The sequence below is a fragment of the Rhipicephalus sanguineus genome, chromosome 3 (genome assembly GCF_013339695.2).
Source record: "Rhipicephalus sanguineus isolate Rsan-2018 chromosome 3, BIME_Rsan_1.4, whole genome shotgun sequence".
Lineage (NCBI taxonomy): Eukaryota > Metazoa > Arthropoda > Arachnida > Ixodida > Ixodidae > Rhipicephalus > Rhipicephalus sanguineus.
The window spans coordinates 109833335-109860512 of record NC_051178.1 but is presented as its reverse complement, the minus strand read 5'-3'; the positions used below and the strand labels follow the sequence as shown (position 1 = coordinate 109860512).

Genomic DNA, 27178 nt, shown 5'->3' with positions numbered 1-27178 from the left:
GCAAAGGACTTCTTCGTAAAAGCGATGCCAAGTCACACTCTGGAAAGTACCGTCGTCGCGAGTGGAGAGAGTCCAGATGGGTGTTGAAGTCGAAGAGACGGGTCCAGTTGGTACAAACGTGTGTGCTGCAAGCTTGGCGTATTCTATAAAGGACTTATTGGTTCATTTGCAAGCTCGCGAACCTTTATTGCTGCATTTGTTCTTGACAACGGGGTGGAGTCTTGTACGCCACTCTCGTTTGCACATCGAGCCGTTGCATCGGCATGCTCATTTCCCAATATGCCACAGTGACTTGGGAGCCACTGAAAGGCGATGTAGTGTCCTTGCTCAACGAGGTGATGGAGCAGCTCTCTGATTTGTACGAACTGCTCAGCTTAGGGTTATTGTCTGCCTTTTTGATGTCGTATAGGACACAAGCTGGTAATGAAGCACCCAACGCACTTGGTACCTCATGTCCCTAGATAAAAAAAAAAAATGAAAGTTAGGGGAAAAAGCTCCGGCACATCCAACGCACTGTAGGAACCGATGTTATGCGAAGCATTGCCCGTGGAGCTCGCTATGTTGAATTTGAGGGCGTTCAGCAAAACGTCACGAGGCGGACGGACGTCACTGCGTAAATCGAGTAGACGCGTGCGCGACGCGTCCGTACCCTGACGCCTAAGGGATGGCATTATTAAAGACCGTACGTATTGGAACTTGGCATATAAATTTAGATAACCAGGACTGGGACGTCAAATGAAGAATTGCGGAAGTAGGAAAATTGCAAGTCATTCCACTCTGTGAAGGTGGATGGCCAGCAAAGCTGTTTAGCACACGACACAGAGGTGACATGGCAGAGGCTAGTTTGGTATCGAAGGCCAGCTGCTGGTTTCATTTATTTCATTGTGCTCCAGCGTGGTTGGCTTTTCTTTTTCTTTTATAACTAGGCTACATTGAAAGGCCGAATGTTAGAAAGCCAGTTTAAAAAAAGCAAGCTTACACCGATCTCTTTAGGGTTGGCTTCACCTTTAAACACAAATGCATTGCTCGCAAGACATTGTCTCAGATGCAACATAAGCTGTCTCATATCAAATTATGAAGGTTCTGTGACATTTTTAACAGCTAAGCTGTTTAGGCTCTAAGAATCCCCGTTAGTCGCGATAAGAAATTATCATCATCATGAGCTGTCATGCGCTCTCTTCGTCCTCTTCTTCATCTTCTGCTTCGCTCCCAGAAAACGTGCACCGATTTGTTCGGCGTGGAATGCAATAACTCTGATGGGCGAGAGTACGAGTACAAAGAGAGAGCAAGAGATAGAAAGAAAAAGTAAAGAGATAAATTCTTGACAAAAAATCTTCTTGGCGAGGCGGGATTCGAATCCGCGTACCCACGACCCGAAGGTGAGCATCGTAACCACTCAGCTAACCAGGCACGCTAGCAGACCACAGCATTACCTTGTATAGTATAGCATAGCAAGGGGATGGGAAAGGAAAGGGAGGGTGAGGAGGCACCGATTTGTCCTTCGTGATATACAATAACTCGGATAGGCGACACAACGAGTACAGAAAGAAAGACAGAGAAGAAAGACACAAAAGAGATAGAAAAAACAGAGGGCATGACAGAAAGCGAAAGACAGATAATCAAAGAAAGAGAGAGAAAGAAATAGACAGATAGAGCAAGAGATAGAAAGAGGGAGAGAGAGAACGGAAGCATAGCATAACCACGTATAGTATAGTATAACAAGGGGCGGGAAAGGGAAGTGAAAGTGAAGAGGAGTGTAAAGGGTGAAGCATAGCATAACCATATTATAGTATAGTATAACAAGGGGCGGGAAAGGGAAGTGAGGGTGAAGAGGAGTGTAAAGGGTGAAGCATAGCATAACCATATTATAGTATAGTATAACAAGGGGCGGGAAAGGGAAGTGAGGGTGAAGAGGAGTGTAAAGGGTGAAGCATAGCATAACCATATATAGTATAGTATAACAAGGGGCGGGAAAGGGAAGTGAGGGTGAAGAGGAGTGTAAAGGGTGAAACATAGCATAACCATATTATAGTATAGTATAACAAGGGGCGGGAAAGGGAAGTGAGGGTGAAGAGGAGTGTAAAGGGTGAAACATAGCATAACCATATTATAGTATAGTATAACAAGGGGCGGGAAAGGGAAGTGAGGGTGAAGAGGAGTGTAAAGGGTGTGAAACATAGCATAACCATATTATAGTATAGTATAACAAGGGGCGGGAAAGGGAAGTGAGGGTGAAGAGGAGTGTAAAGGGTGAAGCATAGCATAACCATATTATAGTATAGTATAACAAGGGGCGGGAAAGGGAAGTGAAAGTGAAGAGGAGTGTAAAGGGTGAAGCATAGCATAACCATATTATAGTATAGTATAACAAGGGGCGGGAAAGGGAAGTGAGGGTGAAGAGGAGTGTAAAGGGGTGAAACATAGCATAACCATATTATAGTATAGTATAACAAGGGCGGGAAAGGGAAGTGAGGGTGAAGAGAGTGTAAAGGGGGAAGCATAGCATAACCATATTTAGTATAGTATAACAAGGGGCGGGAAGCGAAGTGAGGGTGAAGAGGAGTGTAAAGGGTGGAACATAGCATAACCATATTATAGTATAGTATAACAAGGGGCGGGAAAGGGAGTGAGGGTGAAGAGGAGTGTAAAGGTTGAAACATAGCATAACCATATTATAGTATAGTATAACAGGGGCGGGAAAGGGAAGTGAGGGTGAAGAGGAGTGTAAAGGGGGAAGCATAGCATAACCATATTATAGTATAGTATACAAGGGCGGGAAAGGGAAGTGAGGGTGAAGAGGAGTGTAAAGGGGGAAGCATAGCATAACCATATTATAGTATAGTATAACAAGGGGCGGGAAAGCGAAGTGAGGGTGAAGAGGAGTGTAAAGGGTGGAACATAGCATAACCATATTATAGTATAGTATAACAAGGGGCGGGAAAGGGAAGTGAGGGTGAAGAGGAGTGTAAAGGGGGAAGCATAGCATAACCATATTATAGTATAGTATAACAAGGGGCGGGAAGCGAAGTGAGGGTGAAGAGGAGTGTAAAGGGTGGAACATAGCATAACCATATTATAGTATAGTATAACAAGGGGCGGGAAAGGGAAGTGAGGGTGAAGAGGAGTGTAAAGGGGGAAGCATAGCATAACCATATTATAGTATAGTATAACAAGGGGCGGGAAAGGGAAGTGAGGGTGAAGAGGAGTGTAAAAGGGGAAGCATAGCATAACCATATTATAGTATAGTATAACAAGGGGCGGGAAAGCGAAGTGAGGGTGAAGAGGAGTGTAAAGGGTGGAACATAGCATAACCATATTATAGTATAGTATAACAAGGGGCGGGAAAGGGAAGTGAGGGTGAAGAGGAGTGTAAAGGGGGAAGCATAGCATAACCATATTATAGTATAGTATAACAAGGGGCGGGAAAGCGAAGTGAGGGTGAAGAGGAGTGTAAAGGGTGGAACATAGCATAACCATATTATAGTATAGTATAACAAGGGGCGGGAAAGGGAAGTGAGGGTGAAGAGGAGTGTAAAGGGGGAAGCATAGCATAACCATATTATAGTATAGTATAACAAGGGGCGGGAAAGCGAAGTGAGGGTGAAGAGGAGTGTAAAGGGTGGAACATAGCATAACCATATTATAGTATAGTATAACAAGGGGCGGGAAAGGGAAGTGAGGGTGAAGAGGAGTGTAAAGGGGAAGCATAGCATAACCATATTATAGTATAGTATAACAAGGGGCGGGAAAGCGAAGTGAGGGTGAAGAGGAGTGTAAAGGGTGGAAGCATAGCATAACCATATTATAGTATAGTATAACAAGGGGCGGGAAAGGGAAGTGAGGGTGAAGAGGAGTGTAAAGGGGGAAGCATAGCATAACCATATTATAGTATAGTATAACAAGGGGCGGGAAAGGGAAGTGAGGGTGAAGAGGAGTGTAAAGGGTGGAACATAGCATAACCATATTATAGTATAGTATAACAAGGGGCGGGAAAGGGAAGTGAAGGTGAAGAGGAGTGTAAAGGGTGAAGCATAGCATAACCATATTATAGTATAGTATAACAAGGGGCGGGAAAGCGAAGTGAGGGTGAAGAGGAGTGTAAAGGGTGGAAGCATAGCATAACCATATTATAGTATAGTATAACAAGGGGCGGGAAAGGGAAGTGAGGGTGAAGAGGAGTGTAAAGGGGAAGCATAGCATAACCATATTATAGTATAGTATAACAAGGGGCGGGAAAGGGAAGTGAGGGTGAAGAGGAGTGTAAAGGGTGAAGCATAGCATAACCATATTATAGTATAGTATAACAAGGGGCGGGAAAGGGAAGTGAGGGTGAAGAGGAGTGTAAAGGGGGGAAGCATAGCATAACCATATTATAGTATAGTATAACAAGGGGCGGGAAAGGGAAGTGAGGGTGAAGAGGAGTGTAAAGGGTGGAACATAGCATAACCATATTATAGTATAGTATAACAAGGGGCGGGAAAGGGAAGTGAGGGTGAAGAGGAGTGTAAAGGGTGAAGCATAGCTAACCATATTATAGTATAGTATAACAAGGGGCGGGAAAGGGAAGTGAGGGTGAAGAGGAGTGTAAAGGGTGAAGCATAGCATAACCATATTATAGTATAGTATAACAAGGGGCGGGAAAGGGAAGTGAGGGTGAAGAGGAGTGTAAAGGGTGAAGCATAGCATAACCATATTATAGTATAGTATAACAAGGGGCGGGAAAGGGAAGTGAGGGTGAAGAGGAGTGTAAAGGGGGAAGCATAGCATAAACCATATTATAGTATAGTATAACAAGGGGCGGGAAGCGGAAGTGAGGGTGAAGAGGAGTGTAAAGGGTGGAACATAGCATAACCATATTATAGTATAGTATAACAAGGGGCGGGAAAGGGAAGTGAGGGTGAAGAGGAGTGTAAAGGGTGGAACATAGCATAACCATATTATAGTATAGTATAACAAGGGGCGGGAAAGGGAAGTGAAAGTGAAGAGGAGTGTAAAGGGTGGAACATAGCATAACCATATTATAGTATAGTATACAAGGGGCGGGAAAGCGAAGTGAGGGTGAGAGGAGTGGTAGAGGGTGAAGCATAGCATAACCATATTATAGTATAGTATAACAAGGGGCGGGAAAGCGAAGTGAGGGTGAAGAGGAGTGTAAAGGGTGAAGCATAGCATAACCATATTATAGTATAGTATAACAAGGGGCGGGAAAGGGGAAGTGAGGGTGAAGAGGAGTGTAAAGGGGGACGCATAGCATAACCTATTATAGTATAGTATAACAAGGGGCGGGAAAGGGAAGTGAGGGTGAAGAGGAGTGTAAAGGGTGGAACATAGCATAACCATATTATAGTATAGTATAACAAGGGGCGGGAAAGGGAAGTGAGGGTGAAGAGGAGTGTAAAAGGGGAAGCATAGCATAACCATTATAGTATAGTATAACAAGGGGCGGGAAAGGGAAGTGAGGGTGAAGAGGAGTGTAAGGGTGGAACATAGCATAACCATATTATAGTATAGTATAACAAGGGGCGGGAAAGGGAAGTGAAAGTGAAGAGGAGTGTAAAGGGTGAAGCATAGCATAACCATATTATAGTATAGTATAACAAGGGGCGGGAAAGCGAAGTGAGGGTGAAGAGGAGTGTAAAGGGTGAAGCATAGCATAACCATATTATAGTATAGTATAACAAGGGGCGGGAAAGGGAAGTGAGGGTGAAGAGGAGGTAAAGGGGAAGCATAGCATAACCATATTATAGTATAGTATAACAAGGGGCGGGAAAGGGAAGTGAGGGTGAAGAGGAGTGTAAAGGGTGGAACATAGCATAACCATATTATAGTATAGTATAACAAGGGGCGGGAAAGGGAAGTGAAAGTGAAGAGGAGTGTAAAGGGTGGAACATAGCATAACCATATTATAGTATAGTATAACAAGGGGCGGGAAAGGGAAGTGAGGGTGAAGAGGAGTGTAAAGGGTGAAGCATAGCATAACCATATTATAGTATAGTATAACAAGGGGCGGGAAAGGGAAGTGAGGGTGAAGAGGAGTGTAAAGGGGGAAGCATAGCATAACCATATTATAGTATAGTATAACAAGGGGCGGGAAAGGGAAGTGAAAGTGAAGAGGAGTGTAAAGGGTGAAGCATAGCATAACCATATTATAGTATAGTATAACAAGGGGCGGGAAAGCGAAGTGAGGGTGAAGAGGAGTGTAAAGGGTGGAACATAGCATAACCATATTATAGTATAGTATAACAAGGGGCGGGAAAGGGAAGTGAAAGTGAAGAGGAGTGTAAAGGGTGAAGCATAGCATAACCATATTATAGTATAGTATACAAGGGGCGGGAAAGGGAAGTGAGGGTGAAGAGGAGTGTAAAGGGGGAAGCATAGCATAACCATATTATAGTATAGTATAACAAGGGCGGGGAAAGCGAAGTGAGGGTGAAGAGGAGTGTAAAGGTGGAACATAGCCTAACCATATTATCGTATAGTATACTAAGGGGCCGGGAAAGGCAAGTTGAGGGTGAAGAGGAGTGTAAACGGGGGAAAGCATAGCATAACCATATTATAGTATAGTATAAACAAGGGGCGGGAAAGGGAATGAGGGTGAAGAGGAGTGTAAAAGGGGAAGCATAGCATAACCCTATTATAGTATAGTATAACAAGGGGCGGGAAAGCGAAAGTGAGGGTGAAGAGGAGTGTAAAGGGTGGAAACATAGCATAACCATATTATAGTATAGTATAACAAGGGCGGGAAAGGGAAGTGAGGGTGAAGAGGAGTGTAAAGGGGAAGCATAGCATAACCATATTATAGTATAGTATAACAAGGGGCGGGAAAGGGAAGTGAGGGTGAAGAGGAGTGTAAAAGGGGAAGCATAGCATAACCATATTATAGTATAGTATAACAAGGGGCGGGAAAGGGAAGTGAGGGAAAGGGGTGAAGGTGTCATAATGACGTCACCATATGACGTCATCATGACATCACAGATCGGCGGAATTTGTGGCGTCATTATGGCGTCATCGTGACGTCACAGTGATTTCACGTGATCTAACGTCACTTGATGACGTGATCGCATGACATCGTAGCTTGATCAAAGGTGGGCCGATCACGGAGGCAGTGGAAAACCACGTTAGGTTCACGAAGCTTTCGGAGGATGGCGGCGGGGCAGGATCAATACACCGACTTAGAAAAAAATGTGACTTTCGCCTTCGATTCGTCTTAGGTGAGTGCATAAGGAACCCTGTGAGTTCTTTTTTTTATGTAATTGTTTGCTGTTGCTCCGAAGCGTGCGCATGTCCTGACATAACGAGGACGTGGAAGCTGCTGGTTTCACTGGGGGGAAATAAACGTTATTGAAACAAAATTGGAGTGGATATTTCGTCATAGTTCAGCATAGAGAAGTACCATCACCTTGGGAATCCTGGTAAGCTAGCCACTTGTTGCACACTGAACATTTTGCACACGGACGGTGCCACGAATCCCCGGATCTCAGCTATATACAACATTGCTGTAAAAGGTACCAGGCAAAGGAAGTCAGGAAAACATGGAATGAACTCGCAATAAGGCCCTTGAAACAATTCGTGTCCTCAGGTCGCCCAATATTCAAGTGGATTTTGTCATGCCGGACAGCTCTCTTTCTAGCGACCTGCGATGATGCTGCAGCACTTATCCTTGAAATAACTCTTGCCTTCCTATTTCTCATATATATATACAAGTAAATGTTGGATTTATTGACCTTCAGTCGCTTTTGAATTCTATATGGCTTTCGTATGCTTGGTTATACATTCATTTCTATCTGTGCTATCCTTCAAATTTACTTCCTCCTTACGCACTTGTACTATTTATATAACAGCGGTTGCGGTGTCTCTCGCCCTCAAAGAACAGACCCAGTAGTGCGAAACAAAAGGGAAATTATTTGCAGTCGGTAAACCCACCAGCTGAATTATAAAACCATTAGCGAATCGAGAAAGCTCGACTCACTAAACACCGGTTTATCGAGCAAGCAATGTCAGCCCCTGCAAGGAATCCAAGCCAATGTATTTCGTGTGTCGTGTCTCTCGAACGTAGGCGTATTCGAGGCGCTAGGAAGGAGTACGCGGCACATTCCGCACACAGTCCCAGCGGAGCTCCCAACCGCGCGGGACCCGCCCCAGGCCAGAAGGAAAGGAAACACATTATACGCGGCCCCTTGTATCCTCGCCGTCAAGTAGCGCCACTGCGAGAGCACTGGCAAGGGTGGGAGGCAGCTCCGTCCAGCTCGGATTCGAAGACCCAAGAGGCCCTCGTGAAACGTGCGAGGACAGCGGCCCGCGCGAATGGGATGCCGGACTAAGGATCTCACTCACTTACCTTCTCACAGAACACCAAATAAACGTTTTATTCTCTCTGCACCTTGCGCACCATTGCGGCAACTACGCTGACCACGGCGTGGCCCGCACGTGAAGAAGCCACATCAGAGCATACGTGAGAGGTGTGCGGGAAACCCAACTCATCAAGGAATGCAAGCATCCCTACATGATTCATGTAAACAATTTGCAACGATGTAGCGACATAAAGAGAGGGACACTATGAATGCAATACACACAGATCTCCTCGATTTTCCTCGCCCTCTGGCTGAAATACGGAAACCTCGTAATGGCAAACATTTGCTTTGATTGAGCTGAATGAGCAGCAACTTGCGCCCAAGCTACCGAATGGTGAGTATGCGCGTGCGCTGTGGGTTGCAAGTATATCAATGTAAAACTCGCCCACACGATACCGTTACTGCACACGGACCTGCGGTGTCTGCGCACAGACGCGTTTGCGTCACGCAGTTCTCTTGAGCCAAGCGCAGGTATTTATTTAATACAGGTGAATACTGAGTTTAGTACGCGCAAGCCAGGATGTTTCATCAGGGAGCGAAGCACAATCTCACTTCACATGGAGAATAAACCCAGAAGCAGACCATTGCTTGAGTACAGGGAGGGCCAAAAGTTCGCAGGCCACTATCCCATGTATTCCTATAGCAGCGTGGACTGCAGCTGAAGCTCAGAACACCTCTCCAGGCGCCGTAAGGTTGCAAATAATTTCCGTAGAACGGTTGCAACGGTGCTGCCTCTTACGAGAAGGGCCCACGTGGAGTGTGCGCGCGTTCTCGCACCGTGCTCCTCCCGATACTTCACGCGCTGGGCAGCAGTGTTGCGTGCTCGAGCAGTCTCGCTTCGAGGAAGGGGTCACAGGAGCATAGAACAAAACAAAAGAAGAAGAAGAAAAAAAATACTGACGCTCCGTTTTGGCATGCTGAGAAGAGTTTGGCACGTGCAAGATATGAGCAAGTGAGGTTGAGCTCGCGTCGTTGAAAGCTTTTTCACTGCTGTGATCGCCGAACTAACTTCTGCACGGCCTCATTCTTTGATTTGTGCCACCTGGATCGGCTCTACACCAGCTGCTGCACTGGACGGATTCACGCCGATAATCGCGGTGGTCACCTTCATCAAAAGACTCCAGCGACGGACTGAATCTCGAAAGAAAGGAGTCGACCACGCGAAGCACGCGGGGCTCTCGGAAGAAGCGGGGTTTCTCCTTCGGACAGCGTGCTTTCTCTCTATCTCTCCTGTGCCTCTTGCACGCGGGACGCGGACACATGGGCCTGATCCATTCGCTGCCGGCGAACGTGGCCGATGCTCGAGAGAGGTGGCAGCAGCGTCTGCGTCGCTGGCAGGCCGGCGAACGCTGTTCCGACGAAGAAGAAGAGGACGAAGGAGGCCTGAGCGAAGTGGTCGTCATCGGCGGCGGCGACACGGGCGAGCCGGCAGGCGGAAAAGCAGCCTCGATGCAGAATCGACAAGCGAACCCGGCGGGCGACCGCAACGCATCGCCCTGCAGGTACCTCCCCGAGGTGGACACGGACGACGCGGTGAAGATCTGGTGCAGCCGCAGTCAGCCCAGCCAGGTACGTATACGGCAATTCGCGTTGTGCATTTTGAGAATCGAGTGTGCTGTCATGCTGCTTCGAGTCGTAGTGCATTGAGTCGATAGACGCGCCTGTGAATCGTGCGACGCGACGGCATTTCGTTCTCGTTAAAATGCGGTGGGCGTGCGAACGCGGACGCGAGAGAAGTCGGTACAACCGCGGCCGGACTGGAAAGGCGCCCGAGCGTTCTTGACTTCTCTCTTGTGTTTTCCATCGTTTTTTAATGTGAGTCCCTCCTAACTAGCTCTCAGTCCTGTCATTTTAAGCTTTATATTGTTCTTAGTTGGCTCGATCGTTCAGAAACTTTACGTCGGTGGTAAAGACGGTTGTAGGGTATTAATTAGTTGTGGATTAGCGTTGACTGCGTCTGGGTTGTTTTTCAAAACGTGAAGCGAGGTTGACATTGTAGTGCAATTTAACGACTTTCTGACGATAACGTCAGTCAGTCTCTAGACATCGTATAATAGGTTAAAGATACCGCCGTAATGCTTCGGTCGTCGCCATTCTGCAGAACGATAATGAACAATTATGAAGCGTAGATATATATTTTTAATTTTTTTGACAAGAAAGTAAAAATAGTGGGTTGTATGATTGTGCCAGCTGTGACGCCTGTATCTGAATCCTCTAATGTGGGCTATCAAATCCGATGGCGTGCCTGTCAACCACACTGTGACTGCACGGGCACCAACTCAATTCCTACAAATGCTTTAGCTGTGGCGTCCTTTCCATAAGCATGACGTGGCGACTTCGAGCGCTTGTACACGCGGGGCGTATGAAATAGGGCTGAACGCAGAAGTATAGGCACGTTAGCTTGCTCGCTCTTATTTTCCGTATTGTCTAAATTGATGCCGGGTGATTTATCCATAAATGAGGTATTTCTGTATGAACTTGAAGTTCATTAGTAAATCACATAACCTTTTCTGGCGCAGTATACTATCGCATGTCTGCTGAGCAACCATGTCACAGCTGGTTTTTTTTTCTTTACTTTAAGGTCTTGTTTTGCAATTGCTCAATTTCGTTCTCGTTGTTTATTTCGTCGTCATCGTTAAGTGTCGTCTTGCGGTACATTTCCGACGCGTTCTTGGATCGTATGTCCCGCAGTGTCTATACTTAATCCGCCGATGGAGGTCATTCACTGAAGCAACTCGCTCAGGTTTCCCGATTGTGTTGGTCGCAAAGCAGCCAGGCAACGGATCTGAAATGATCGCGTTGGTCGAAACTCATCCGTTTATTCTTTCGAAATCCTAATACGCGTCAACGGACGCGAAATTTGACCGTCGCCGTCAACACGAACGATACAAAAAGTCACGCGATTAGATCATGTCGTCGTCGTGACCTTCTCATGGAGTCACAGATCAGCAGAATTTGTGACGCGATCATGCCGTCACACAACGTGACGTCACATGATGACATCACGTGCCATCATCGAGTCATTGGTCAGGGGTGGGCCGATCCCAGAGGCAATGCAACGCTACTTGCAATGCAAAAATCTTCAGGAGGATGGGGCAAGGATCAGTACATTGGACTAAGAGAAAAAGAAGCTGCAGCAGATGGGTTTCACCTTCGAGTCGTCTTAGCCGAATGCGTAAGGGGCCTTTTTTGGGGGGTTTGTCAATCGCTGGCTCAGTTCTTTGTCCGTGCAACTTTAATATAGCATGCCTAATGAACCAATCAATGGCGCAGGAGCAGAAGGTCCATACACACGCAATACGCTTACACGCATTATTTGGCAGTTTTGGCGGTTCGAACTAGCGAGAACACCTACCAGTCGCGAGGCATGTAGCAACGGACGGATCACGTTTGCCCGTTCCAACATCGGTAGTCGCGAATCATTTAATTTTCGTCAGACGCGGCGTAAGGTCACGCGACCTCACTCAGTCGCGGATGTAAATGCACCACGAACGTTGTCTCGCTGAAACCTGTGCGGAATCGGCAGTTCCTCAAACGCCGACTTTTCATCGGCTACTACAGTTTCATTCAGTGCTAGAAAACCAGACATGGCAAAATTAAGGCTGAAAAAAAATTGTATTACATTGCTCATTACTTTTCTCATTTTTAAATGAAATTAAATGACAATACAAGTTACAGCTGGCCGGAATGAGTATCACTACATTACTATTACTTTTGAAAAGTAGTCAAGTTACTTCGAAATTACTTTGACAAAAGTTCAGCATTCAAGCAATAACTCACGTACACTTCATTTGCAGCACGCATACAGTGAAATCTCACAGATCTTTGTTCAACTTCCGCGCTGTGAGTTTTTGGTGGTCAGATTATCTTGTCTTTGTTAGCCGTTTTTCCTTTCTTGGTCAATTTGTTTTTGTTGCCGTAAGAGGAGCGGACATGCTGTATTTTACTCAAAAGTAGTTGTAATTGGCAAAGTAATGAGGAATCTTCTGGAAGTTATTCCCTTGAAGTAATTCATTACATTACTAGAGCACCATCCCGCAAAATTGATTCATTACAACACTCACTACACCTAAAAATAATTTAGTGACTCGAATTCTCTTATTTTCATTACTGTTATTTCATTACTGCCTAGTATTGCGGAAGGACAATGCATCTGGTGTGTTTTCACGCAGCTCTCTGTTTCGCACAGTGCAGTCGACGCAGTCAGACACACACACGCGCGCGCAAAGGAAAGTTGGTGGAATACACTAGTTTATTTATTTATTTATTTATTTATTTATTTATTTATTTATTTATTTATTTATTTATTTATTTATTTATTTATTTATTTATTTATTCACCGATTTATTTACTTTATTGGACACAGTGGTGTCTCAGTGGTTACGGTGCACGGCTGCCAACCCGCCAGGATTATTTTAAGAGGGGGAAGGGGGGCAGCGCCAGTCCCTTCGGGGGGTAAGTGGCGAGGCATAGATTTGGGGGGTGCGGCCGCCCCCCGCTATCGCCGCCCCTGTGCTGACCCGAAGAAAACGTGGATTCGATCTCGGCCGTGGCGGTAGCACTTACGCTATAGCCCGTGCACTGTGCGATCTGAGTGTACGTTGAGAAAACCCAGGCGGCCAGATCAAAATTACCCGGAGCCCTCCCCTAGGATGTTTCTCATAACGTCAGCATCTTTGGGACATTAAACCCCACAAAACAGTTGACCATATACTTCAGTGTCAGCGGCTCTTGAACACCGGAGCCTCAACAGTTCTAATGACGCGGGCACATGACCTCCTAGTTCTTTCTAAAGAGCACATCTGGCTCGATCTATGGCTAGACTTATGAAGAGCAAGTTCCTTGTAGCCAACGACGGCCAGCTTGTTTCTTAGGGCTTTCACTTTAAAATCGACATTTGAATACAATAAAAAAACTATTAAGAAGCTCTATGTCAGTAAGGTTTCTATTTGGGCGAGTCGGTTCCTACTTATCCAAGGGCGCAAGGCACGAATAAGAGCAGAATACCGGCGCTTGTGATGTGGTTCTATGTTTCTTTGTCTCTTCTTGGTCGCGCTGCTGCGATCTTGAATTAGCTCTGAATCAGTGTTATTTCTTTCCCCTTAACTGGGACGCGCCCTCACTTTGTGAAATGAGGTCGTATTCTTCGTCTTTTTTCAGGTGACGCCCAGCGGTCCCAGCGGTCCCAGCGCATGGCTAACGGCCGAGCAGGAGCGCTCGAGCTCCAGCGGCAGCGAGTACGAGCCGGACGACGAGGAGGACGAGGACGAGGAAGAGGGGAGCAGCGAGGGCAGCACGGAGACGACGACCAGCTCGACGTCCACCATCCCGTCGGGTATGCTGCGTCAGTGGAGGCGCATCCGCAAGTGCTACGCCGACAACCCCGACGTCATCGGGGAGATACACGTCTACAGGTGTGCGCAGCGAGGCCCCTAATTCGAGACAGAGAAAAAAAAAAATGAGAGCAGGGCATCTCGGGCAAGCAAGAATCGCCACGAGCACACACTCTAAGGAAAAAAGAGAGTCATTTTTGTGTGAGTCCTCTTTTGCCACATTTAACTCTCTTTGAAGAGGCACGTTAACTCTCTTTTGCAGAGACGTCCGTCGCACGACTCTCCGAAGAGAGTTTAAGGATATCCAAAGAGAGTTCACGCGTCTCTTTAAAGAGAGTTATACAAGTGGAAGTCAAGAATCACAAAAATAGTCAAATGACTCTTTTTTTTTTCTTAGAGGGCAGGTTGATGCCGACCACACAAATGTGGCTTGGATGGCTCCCGTCTTTACGAACGAAAATTAATTGCTGGGGTTTAGCATCCCAAACCCACGATATGATTATGAGAGACGACGTAGATGGAGGGCTCCGGAAATTTCGACCACCTGGGGTTCTTTAACGTGCACCTAAATCTAGGCACATGGGCCTCAAGCATTTTGTCCTCCATTGAAAATGCGACCGCCGAAGCCGGGATTCGATCCCGCGAATTCCGGGTCGGCAGTCGAGCGCCATAACCACAAGACCACCGTGGCGGGTGGTCTTTACGAATTATTCACGTTTGTTGGCAGCAGGTAATCGCAGCTTTTCGCACTGCTTGTTGCGTAGCACGTTTTTGTACTCTATAAAATAGAGCGCAATAGCGGAACTTTCGTCGACGTCACAAGCGGAAGAATCACGTGACCTGTAGAGAAACATCACGCGTGACGTCACTGGCAAAGTGGCACGTCTTTGTCGATTCTGGTTCTGGCAGTAGTGATTCTGGTAAAAAAGAGTACCGTGTAGCGGCACGGCCTAGGTTACTGGCCCCCTCTAGTGACACTGGCCAACCACTGACACTGGCAAAATAGAGACACTTAGGTAAAGGCACGCCGAAACGTTCCCTTTCATTCAAATTACGGCGGTGGTATGACGTCATACGGGAATTTTTTTTTCCAGGTCACGTGCCTCTCCCGCATGTGTCGGTAACCGGAAGTTGCGCTGTTGCGCTTTTTAGGATGCGGAAACACGCAGCAGCGTAATGGTACACTGCACTTGAATATACTGCCAGTGTATTCTAGTACACTGTAGTAATGGTCTGAATGACACGCGCGCATTAACGCAAGTTGCAAAGGGGACGCACGCGTTTCGCTGTGGTGGGGACGACGCACATGCTGTCCACGCGGTGTGGCCGTCAGAGATGCCTTAACTTAAACAACTTGATTTGGAATCCCTCAAAGCACCGAACTGCTTAGTGTTGTGAAAGTATGGAAAGATAACTTAGGGGCTACAGACCGATTCGCTTTATTCACTACAGATTTTGTACTCTCGGGTAGAATTCGATTTGTGATTAACAATGACAAACCGCTTTTTTTGTGGACAATAACTGGAGGGTATTTTAGAGAGACAACTCTTTCGGGATCGCGCATTGTGCGTCGTTTTGTATCACGACTGAGCAGGAATGTTTTCCGTGATGTGCACAGCTTTGCTATTTAACAATCGCGAGCGCTCGAAGAAATATCGGACAGAGCGTAGAGGCCAGAGCTGCGTGTAAAAAATTCGGCAGATCCCACGCGTTGTGGTAATCGGTTTCATGCGAAGCAGCGAGCAAGTACTTCTATGCTGTACTTTGTGGCTTTGAGCCAAGCGTTACGAGGTGGATCGACGTGTTTTTGTAAGCGTAGTAGCTATGTGCACATCGTGGTCTTACCAGGCACGTCGACAACATTGGCGTTTAAAGGGTAACTTATGGTGCGACGTAACGTCAGCCCTCACGTTAGAGTACATACGTCAGTATTATCGAAACTATGTGCACTTTTGTCTTCATATGATTCAGCAAGCTATACTGAAGCATTATTTGATCCTGGAGGTATACATTAACGAAAGTTGCGTATGATATTCACATGATTGCACCATAAAGTGCACTTAGTTTCGATAATACCGACGTATGTACTCTAACGTGAGGGCTTACGTTACGTCGCACCATGAGTTACCCTTTGAACGCCAGTGTTGTCGACGTGCCTGGTAAGTGCATGATGTGCACCCGGCTACTTCATTTACAAACACACTTCCATTCACCTCGTAATGCTTGGCTCAAAGCCATAAAATACAGCATAGAAGTACTCGCTCACTGCTTCGCATGAAACCGATTCCCACAACGCGTGGGATCTGCCGAATTTCTTTAGTTGTACCAATTCTATGAGCTACACATGTCTGCGAGCTAACTGACAATGTTGGAGCAGCAGCCATGGGACCACAAAGTATGCGGGCCTGCAAACGAGGCATCGCTTTAATGAACGTTTTGCGTGTGCGACGCACCTGCACGCAACTAAGCATGTTCCGCCTGCGCGGCCTTCGTGCACCTTACTCACACCGCATGTGCACGATGGAACTGTCGTAATTGAGTTCAATGTTGCAATGATAAAAGCGGACAGCTTGCTTTAGTTAGTGCGAACTTATCGAAGCCATCTGCCGTGACAGGCGGGACACAGAATGAAATGAATACGACAGATAATTCTGAGTGAGGGTGGTTCTGCCATTTGTCGCGCATTCCTTTTTCAAGAAATATCTTTCGCCAGTCTCTTCTCTTTTTTTGTGTGGTTGTGTGTGACATGTTGATCATGGCGATGACTCGGACTAAAGTTAGTGATGTTTCGTAGGCGAGCCATTAGTGTAACTATAGTTCACAGATTAAGATATATATCGAATCATACAGACTAACTATACTTCATAGGGCATAATAATAGAGTGATACATAGTCACTGTAACACAAATGCTTAAGTGTCTTTGTTAGAGTTGCGCTCTTAAGGCGTGTCTAAAGTGCTGTGTGTAGTCTTCATTAAACACCAATGTGGGCGACGGTTAGGACTAACGGGTAATCACCCATTACTGACATAACCAAGAATCGGGGACATCAGAGCAGAGCTTGACCACTCCACACTGCGTCGTAGCGAGACAAAGCTTTGTCAGTCCCGTGGCTCACTACGTCACTCCTCCTGAGTGACGTGGAGAGCCACGTGACCCAGAAGGCTACTACTCTACGCCACTCAAGAGTTTGTGCTCAGGAGTGACGTTGGTTAGTAACGTACGGAGCCACGTTACGCATTAACATGACAACGTTAACATTAACATCTGGCTCATTAACATGAGCCAAATTGAAACATTAAAAAAATACAACCAACAATGGACAAGAAATTAGAAAAGTCGTGCGCTGGAATAGAGAAGTGCAGTTCGCTTTATCGAGAACACAGATTTCCGTCACCCGACTGTCTTTCTCCGCGACACGGCTTAACAAAAGTTCTGATTCATGCGCAAGCTTAAAGGTTCATTCACACCTGCGACTTGCACCGGTCGCGCGACCATTTGTGACCGGCGACCAAAAAGTGACTTAAGGCGGCCGATGTTCGCACCTGCGTGCGACTTATACTCGTCGCCACACAAAATCTACGTCTGCTGGCACATATCTCGCTTTGCCATTGCTCCGTCAAGTAAGCTCACGTCCTGTTCCTGCGCCTGTGATTGGTTGAAAGGCTTGCTACTGCAGTCGCGCGACTGAAAAATCGAGCAGCGAGCGTCTGAGCCACAGCAGCCATTTTCGACCATTTGCGACTAACTTTGTCGCGCGACCGCTGCCAGTCGCAGGTGTGAACGAGCCTTGAAGCTTGTTTATATCTACCTCTTGTAGTATGATCTTGTGAGTTACTTACGAAAACAGTAATATAGGTAAATAAAAGGCAGAGCAAAAAAATAAATACGAGGACCAGAAAGAAACACAACAGAGAAGCCTAAACTATCAACTAAATTTTAATTTGAAGAAACATGGAGGCTTATATACGTGAAAAAAAAAGCAGATGTGACCATCATGACGTCATGTCGTGCAATAGCCTTTCGAGTACTCCGGCGTCTCGCTCCTTCTGGGCCCCTGATTCGCTCAGCAACTTTGCGACTACAATCACGTAGCTGAAGAATGAACGAATTGACGAGATCGGTCGCGTTTCGACCGATGCGTCCATTAGCGAACGTCGCATTGCGACCAGCTTGGCCGCGCGATATCTGTCACTCGTTGCTCGTTGCGACACATGCCTCCTGAGTGGCTTATTTAATGGCTTATGTCGTAAGATAACGTAGAAGGGGCGGAATGGTAATAATTTATACAATAGAGGCGATACTTTCAACGATTTATTGCGAGCCACACACTCCTGTGCCTTGAAAAATGAAAGGGGTAGAATGAATGAATGAATGACATAGACAAGCATCCCCAGATATAAACCCACACGTGTACACGTAGGATCTTTAAAAAAGCGGCTACTTGTTAGCGAAATGTGCGGTTCTCCAACCGCTGCGAACGGAAAAATCGGCATTCACTCGTTTTCATGCAGCACAAAACTACAAGCAAATCCACACGAATTTCTGCGAAAGGAAAGCTTCGCAGTTGAGGAGAAGTTCTTGCTGGTCTGGGGTTCGAATCCGGTTCAAGAGCAGTCGCTCTATACCCGCCATGCATCCGCACCAACTTTAGCCTGATGCCTCTGCTCGCTGAGATGTCGCTGCTTTTTGTGTGACGACGTGCGCAGGGTACTGACCTACATGGGGCACCCCCACTGGCGTAAGAGCAGCTCCGTAGTATCGCCGGCCGGAAACAGCCCGAACCTGACGACGGTGCTGCAGGCGACCATGGCGCTGCGGTTGGAGGACCTGCGCCAGAAGAAGATGCAGATGGAGGCCGCCTGGCGGTCCATGATGAAGAACGCCCAACCCATCAGCCGGGTCCTGCTCGAGGCCCAGCGCGCAGCCGTGCAGCAGCTCGAGGTGCGATCCCTATTCTTCACGCGCCTCGCCCTGTCTGCCGATGCGAACACTAACACGCGACGTTGTACGTGAACGGCATAGCGCGATACAGGACCAGTATCGTGCGCTTAGCCACGCAGTTGTTCCCAGCACCTCCACCACTTGATGGTACGCGTTTAGCGTTGAGTCCGTGATGCGTTTATTAAATAAATAGCACAGGTTAAGCGACCAGCAGTCCGAAACGCAGCAAGCACGAGCACCAACAGCCGTCCTCGTCTTCGTCTTTCACTGGCGCCCCTGTCTGCGCCCTATTCATTATACAAATCAACATAACTGTTTGGTGAAGGTTCTATGCAGGCATGGTTTGATTTGTTAATCACCGTCACCGACCCAGTGTTTATAAAACTCACAGGGTCCCTTATGCATTCGCTTAAGAAGACTCGAAGGCGATATCCATCTTATTTTTCTTCTCGGTCTATGTATTGTTTTCCCTCCTTCCCCCCTCCCCCGAAAACTTTCTGCACTGCACCTTGTGTTACACATGCCTCCGGGGCCAGCCCACCTAGTACTATTGGATGGTCTTGTGTGATGTGAATTCGTAGTGACGTAATGATGACGTAACAAATTTTGGAGATGTGCGACTCCATGATGACGTCACAAATTTTGATGGTCTGCGACGTCGTGGTGACATCACATGGCGACGTCATCGAGCTTTAATCTCTGATCAAGCGACTTTTTGCATCGTTCGTGTTCAAGCCCACGGTCACTTCTCGCGTTCGACGAGTCATCTAAGGCTTTCGCCTTTAAAAAGTTCGCCGTTAGGTGGCGCGAAAACGTCGAGCTTTTCACGGACGTAGTCAGTTGCTGTGATTGGCTATTCACCGTTACAGATAGCCGCTGCTAAAAACTCTAGGCTGACAAGCTTTCATGGAATGTTAGCCTGGATGAGAGATCAAGTAAAGAAAATTCGCCACATGCCACCTGTGGTAGTAATAATATCTCCGGTTTTACGTCCCCGAACCACGATATGATTGAGAGGCGCTTAGTGAAAGGGCTCCGGAAATTTCGACCATCTGGTGTTCTTTAACGTGCACTGACATCGCACAGTACACGGGCCTCTAGCATTTCGCCTCCATCGAAATGCGATCTTAGTTTGAGAATCTTAATTTACGAATCATGTGTGGCTATCAGGCAAAAAAGAAAGCGTAGTGCGTGTAGTGTTTCCACGAAGGTAGAGCGCTTCAAAATAGTGTTGCGGCTGTATCCATCCACGTGCGCAAGTAGGAATCGCCATTTTGCAATGTGTAATGTTGCGCACAGCCACAAAATGAGAGACAGTATTAGCTATGGAGCCTGAGTTTGTTCGGTGCGAAAACGTTCAAAGATACAAACATTCTTTCCCTTTAGAAGTCCCGTTTCAGTTTCTTACAGCGAAGCCGTTTACCGCAAGCCCATGTGTTTTCAGGTTTCCAGGAGAGGTATTCTGAATGGCTCGCGTCCGTATGCAGACAAAAAATACACAAAAAAATTTAGGGGGAGGTGAAGCATGTAGGGAAGGGTGTTTTACCACTGAGCTACGGCGGTCATCCTGCCGTCCACTTTATTGGGTATATATATATATGTGCATTTAAACCTAGGAGTGTTAGCGCCGATCGCAGCCATGGCGGCGAGTGTGGAACACTTTTTCTGCCTGTTGGCGTCACGTAGTACGTGATCTTTTTCTATGGGCTGGCATCTGACCAACAATCCCTCGCATGCTACCTGAAGGCATCAAGTCTGCCAGTCACTTTTCGTCCACTTTACTTTCTTCCCATTTATACCTTAATTACTACAAATAACATCCCCTCTATTTTCCTTGGAATTATTGTCTGTTAGTTCTCATTAATATTGTGCCTACGAAACAAAAACGAGCCCTTAAGATTATTCTTTCCTTTATTCATAGCGAGGGTCTCGTTCTGGCAGACGTGATGCAGGCAGCCTGCGTCGGCGTTGTCTCTCGCGGGCGAGGGCGCTCTCTCGTTCCTCGCGAGCTGGTAGTTCAGCGTTCGTCGCAGAAACAGCGTTTCCGTAGTCAACGCACGCCGTTCGCCCTCCTCGCCACACGGCGAGCGCTGAGGCGGTGGCGCCCTCTCTTGCGATCAAACAAATGGAGCAGGCGACGATGTGCGATGCACGCCGACACGCCAAGACCCTAAGGTGCTTCGCCCCTGAAAAGTGGAGACTGCGCAGCTGGCGGAGCGCGCTCAGGAGGCGGCGCTTGCCTTCGCGTTGTGTGGTGGTGCTGTTGTAGTATGACGTAGAGCACTGTCAGAAACTGGACAAGGCGGGACGCCGAGAAGGTACGGCGCGTCTCGCCTTCTCCGGTTTCCCACCGAGAAGGTGAGACGCGCTTCGCCTTCTCGGCGTATATGGCTGGTAGGGAATAACGTAGCCATAGTGTGCGAAACTCACAACCTTCTTCGTGCGGCGTACTTTGCAGAAGGAGCTGTTGTCGCTGCACCAGGCAAGTGCGAAGATGGAGGCCCGCAAGACTCGACGTGCCAGGGGTGAAAAAACAGCCGCTGCGGAGCGTGCCGAAGACCAGTGAACGGAGGACTGCTGCTGCCTTTTCTTTTTATAAACTTTTTTTTTTGTCGCGTCGCCTTTTCATTTTTTTTTTCGCTTGTGGGGCACGGAGCTCGACACCGAGCACTTTCAGTGTACCATGCGTAATAAAAAGCCGGGTGACTTGTGTTTTCTTGTATTTTTAACGGTCAGTTTTGCTTTTCTGTGTCGACGTTGTCATCTTCAGAAACAACGCTTCGCCGTGTAAATACGCCACGCTGAAAACCGCGTAAATAAGCGCGTAAATAAGCGTCCACGCTAAAGCGCCATTGCGTTACGAGTCGGTGGGCTGAATAGCGCTGTTTGCCACGACTTTAGCTTATTCGTTTTTTTCCACTTGTAAGGAGATCGGATGTAAATGCAGATGAAACTTTATGTATCCTCCCTATACTTCTTTCTAGAAAGCAACGTCTTATGTGGGAGTAATTGTAACCTGGAATGAGAAAGTTGTCTTGGTAAGAGTGACCTAATTCCCTTCAAAGGAACATACATGTCCAAAGGCAACATACTGCTGCCAGCCTCGCATTGCTCAGTTGATAAATGTTACGATTAGGCTCGCTGTTACACCTTTCGATGCTTTGCTTGGACCAATTTTGCGCATGCGAAGCTTGTAATTTGGTTACATGGTGCCTATATGTGTAACGTTTTGTGACGCAAGTCAAAGACTTAAATAAAAGGAAATGTTATGTTCACCACATCAACCTCTGCTCCGCAAATTATTGCGGATATTCGTGCAGCTTCACAGGCCGCCAGTAGGTTATTTCCTAATGGCTCAAACGCGCTATGAAGGATTGGCCAAGAATCACATTGAACTGCAAGATAGTCACGTTATTACGAATAGCACTGAACATCTGCCTATCGGAACACCAGGACGTCGAGCTGAGCCGATCACAGGAAACACGACTTCCTCGTCTTTTCCACTTCCTTGTACTTTCCCATGTTTCACAGAGGCACATACACACAGTAGAATAGCGCAATCTCATCCCATGCTGATGGCATTACCCCCTTTAAAAAAAATTCGGCAGATCCCACGCGTTGTGGGAATCGGTTTCATGCGAAGCAGTCAGCGAGTACTTCTATGCTGTCTTTTATGGCTTTGAGCCAAGCGTTACGAGGTGGATCGACACGTTTTTGTAAGTGTAGTAGCTGTGTGCACAACGTGGGCTTACCAGGCACGTCGCCAACGCTGGCGTTTAAAGAGTAACTTATGGTGCGACGTAATGTCAGCCCTCACGTTCGAGTACATACGTCAGTACTATCGAAACTAAGTGCACTTCATGGTGCAATCATGTGAATATCATACGTAACTTTCGTTAATGTATTCCTGCGGGGTCGAGCAATGTTTCAATATAGCTTGCTGAATCATAGAAATATAAATGTAACATTTATTAGGCTGCTATATAAGCAGAGCCAACATTGGAAGCACAGATATTAATCTGATACGACGCCTGTGTCGTAGGAGTACATATGTAGTGTTTTTTGCTTTCTTGTAAGATTAGATATCCTGCCCCACAACCATAATTGACGTTGCACCGACATTACGCCTGCATAGGGTCCATTAAATGCGAAGCATTTTTTCCAAAGCAGTTTCAAGACCTGACGTAGCTTTGGTAGAATACCTGACTGCCACGCAGAACGCTTGGATTCGATTCCTGCTGAGATCCCGATTTTTATTCTTTCCATTCGTCGGGTCAGCACTGCCGATGTCCGTTTTAGGAGCTGGCTCACCAGGTTCTTAAGCTGGGGCGAATTCCCGCGCCGTAAGCGTATCCTTAGTTCCAGAGACGACCGCTACAGGCTCAGCTCGCTCGAAAGAGAAGACTTCTTCCTCTTGTTCTTCGAGCGCCTTGATGATGATATTAACGCAGGCAAAACCACATATAGCCAACTGTAGCATGCGCACGCTCGCGCGAAAGAGAAGTCTTCTTCCTCTTGTTCTTGGAGCGCCTTGATGATGATATTAACGCAGGCAAAATCACATACAGCATAGCCAACTGTAGCATGCGGCGCTCGCTCCACTCCGGCAGTGCGCTTCGATACTAATACCATGAACGTTCACGGTTTACCCGATTATCCCCTAGCCAGCTCCTCAATCATCATTCACTTCGTGGATGTGGCGTGATTTTTTTTCTTAACGCTCTGGCATTTAAATTACCAATGTCTGTTCTCGCCGTTCTTGGGTAGATATAAACTGTCTCACCTGTGGCGCATACCCGTACTCCGCGGCCCGTTGTAAACGGGTATGTGCCACATGTGTCTGGAGGAAAGGCTTTGACGACGTACGCAACAGGATACACACGTTATTCATGTCATGACGAGACAGTCATATTCGTCAAATCTTCTTACCCTCCCAACATCGTTCCGACGCTCAATGGTGATTAGAACAGAAACTAATCGCACACGCACACACACACATGATGCAGCAGTGTCGAGGTGTTCGAACGATCATGCAAGTAGACTGCACGAATAGTCTACCGGGGTAGTGCGTCTTCATCCTCGATACATGCACAGTGTCTGCCTGCTGTAAACGACGTGACCGCCGAGCCGTGCCTTCAGGCAGCACTTCGTAGTTCACGTCGTTGAGGCGATGTAGAACTCTGTAAGGACCGAAGTAGAGGTGGAGTAACTTTCCCTAGCGGCGTCTTTGGCGAATGGGAATCGACAGCCACACTTGATCACCGGGTTAGTAAATAAGATCGCGATGACGAGAATTGTACCTCTGTGATTCGATGCGTTGCTGGTTTTGGAATCGCTCGAGTGCAAGCTTGCGAGCTGTGTCTGCGAGCCGGATAAAGTCGTTTGCATCAGTGGTAATGTCACACCTGTCGGGAGAGACAGGTGTGATCACGGCATCCAGCATCGTAATTGCTTCTAGGCCGCGAAGCAACCGGAAGGGGGTGAACCCCGTAGTCTCTTGAACCGCAGTGTTGTAAGCGAACGCAATGTATGGCAGAACGTCATCCCAGGTTTTGAGGTTTTAATCAACGTACATAGATAGCATGTCAGCGAGCGTCTTGTTTAATCTGTCCGTAAGACCGTAGGTTTGCGGATGGTATGCGGTAGTTTTGCGATGAGCGGTTCCGCTAAGCTTCATGACGTCTTGCATAATTTGGGCTGTAAAAGCTGTGCCACGGTCAGTGATGACAACTGCTGGCGCTCCATGGCGGAGGACGATGTTGGTCATGAAAAAGTACGCAAGCTCATTGGCAGTGCCTCGTTGTAGGGCTTTTGTTTCGCAGTATTTTGTCAAATAGTCAGCAGCGACTACGATCCAGCGGTTGCCGTCATGAGACTTCGGGAAGGGCCCATGCCGAGTTGGTGAAACGGCTGTGATGGTGGTGCAACAGGCTTGAGGAAACCAGCTGTGCGCATAGGTGGGGCTTTACGACGCTGGCAATCGTTACACGTTTTTTACGTAATGCTTGACATCCAGAGTGAGCTTTGGGCAAGGGTACGCGCGAATCCCAAGCGGCCGGGCGAAGGCTCATCGTGGCAGGCACATAAAATGTCGGCACGCAGCGCTGATGGAACGACGAGCAGGTGTTCGGTCGCATAAGGTTTGAAGTTCTTTTGTAGAGGACGTTGGGACGGAGACAGAATGATCCTGAACTCGCGAATGCCCTCATTCCATGCTCGTGGCAATATTGTCGATTATATAATGGAAAGGTATTGGGGTACAGTTGAATGCGAGAAACGCGACAATGAAGTGTTGAAAGGTCGTTTAATAGGCAGGAGGAGGCGGAGGAAACATTATTGTCAGAATCCACCGGCCTCAGTGGTGCAGGTCCCACGCCCAGGCGTCAGCCAAGATCCCTTGGCTCTTGGTAATATCAGTGGAGCCAACCTTTTGACAAGGGGACTTGCCCTCGTGACGGCAGCGTTGGGGTAGCGTTGCCGCAGACGACGCCCGAGAAACAATGCTCCCAGAGAAAGGATCGAAAACTCGGCAAGATATCGAAACGATATTTCTATAATGGGATAAAATTCGGGCGACTTGGTGAACTTGCTTAAAGGAAATACGCGAACTGACGAAACGCCAAGAACGAGAAATGACCAGCCACGGTGGTCAAGTGGTTATGGGGCTCGACTGCTGACCCGCAGGTCGCGGGATCGAATCCCAGCCGCCGCGGCCGCATTTTCGATGGAGGCGAAAATGCTTCAGGCCGTGTACTTAGATTTCGGTGCACGTTAAGAACCCCGAGCCGTCCGTGCACTACCGCGTCTCTCATGATCATATTGCCACGTGCGTTTCTTTATCACTATTGCTGTATTCAGTTTTCGGCCACAAAGACTGTCGCAACGCTCAGCGCGAACCGCGCCTCATTGATCGAGAAGCTTCGCGATCATTGTAGATCATTTTGTTAAGATTGCGTGCGAGACGCACACACTCGAGCTTATTCTAGAATTTGCACGACAGCCAGCGATAACGCTGGAATATTCGACGGCACATGTTTAAATGCCGACGCGCTTCACCGCTTGTCAATTGATCGACGGTCGACGCTCTGTTAGACGCTATCAGGGTATTGCTGTAGTTTGACTTTCAGTTTCCCGGCCACAAGTTCGGCCAAATAAACAGTTTCATCTCGGACGTGCTGACTGCTGTCTTCGTCGACGTCACGACCACGTGACAATATCGTGCTTTTGGGACGTCCAACCCCAACAATTATTATTATTATTATTATTATTATTATTATTATTATTATTATTATTATTATTATTATTATTATTATTATTATTAATAAGAAATGAGAACGAACAAACTCAACGATCTTCAACTAAGTTTACTCGCAGAAAAATTCCGGCAGATACCACGCTGTGGGAATCGATTTCATGCGAAGCAGTCGCCGAGTAGCAGCTTGTGCCGGTTTTTTTCGCATTGAACCAAGCGTTACGAGGAGGATCGACGTATTCGTGTAAATTTAGTAGTAGTGTGCATATCGTGGGCTTGCCAGGTACGTCGACAACACTGGCGTTTAAAAGGTAGCTCATGGTCCGACGTAGTATAGTGCCTAGAATATACTTGCTAGTGTGCTGAGCGCGCGCTTTGGCGTGGCCACCGCGCTGATGCCTTCCGACAGTCACCGCATGGCGGCGCTGCGACTCGGGTGGACCCTGTGACCACTACGACTCGCAGTGGTCACAGGGCCCACCTTCCGAGAAGTAGTTTTGAGGGAGGGAGGGAACAAAGCCGCAGCCGTGACACACGCTAGTCACCCAGACAGCAGCCAGATGCAGGATACAGAAGGAATGTCTGAGCGGGTCATTATTGCCGGTGACTCAAATTTAGCCCGATGCGCAGAGGCAATCAAAGAAAGGGTGAAAGGAGATAAGAGAGAGTCTCCATAGGGACATTCCCAGGACATACGCTGGGGACAGTCATGAGGCAAGCGAGTGAAAAACTCGCAGCTAAAGCTCACAGACGTAACCTCGTGGTAATTGCGGCAGGGCTAAATGACGTGTTGAATGAAGAATCGTCAGGACTAGCGACGACCTTGGTGAAAGGGGTCGATAACATGCGCACCGTGTCCCCCCAGGTGCAAATTGTAGTATGCACAATACCGGAAGTACCAGTGCGCAATATCAACTTGCAAAGAGCGGTTGTCGACGCAAACAAAGAGGTATAGCGAATTAGTCGAGAGAAGGGTTTCGAGGTAGTGGATATAAACAGGGAGGTGCACAGGTGGGGCGGTTCCAAAGAGACAGAATTCACTTCGATAAGAGGCTTGGTCATGAGGTGGGCTGGCGACTGGCAGGACGCGCAGTAGCTTTTTTGGGGGGCACGCGGGCCCTTCAGAGTCCGGGGTAGCTAGTAACAGGGAAAACAACCAGGACTCTTTGACAGGTAGTATTGGGAAAAACCAGAAAAAAGGTAAAAGAAAAAGGGATAAGGCGCGTGTTGCAATTAGTTACATAAACATGCAGGGTGGCAGAAAAAAGGCAAAATGGTTAGAGATTGAGGAGCAGTTAA

The 27178-nt window shown here is 47.4% G+C and overlaps 2 protein-coding genes across 2 annotated transcripts in view; one reads left to right on the top strand and one right to left on the bottom strand.

Annotated features, from left to right (window-relative positions):
- LOC119386937 (uncharacterized) overlaps positions 1 to 27178 on the bottom strand; it is a 269999-nt gene that overhangs the window by 36281 nt on the left and 206540 nt on the right. The window lies entirely within an intron of this gene.
- Positions 9612 to 21193, top strand: LOC119386936 (uncharacterized). The gene is made up of 4 exons (XM_037654229.2): positions 9612 to 9920; positions 13512 to 13765; positions 18393 to 18627; positions 21086 to 21193. Exons 1-4 carry the CDS (start codon positions 9612 to 9614, stop codon positions 21191 to 21193), a joined length of 906 nt encoding a protein of 301 aa, XP_037510157.1.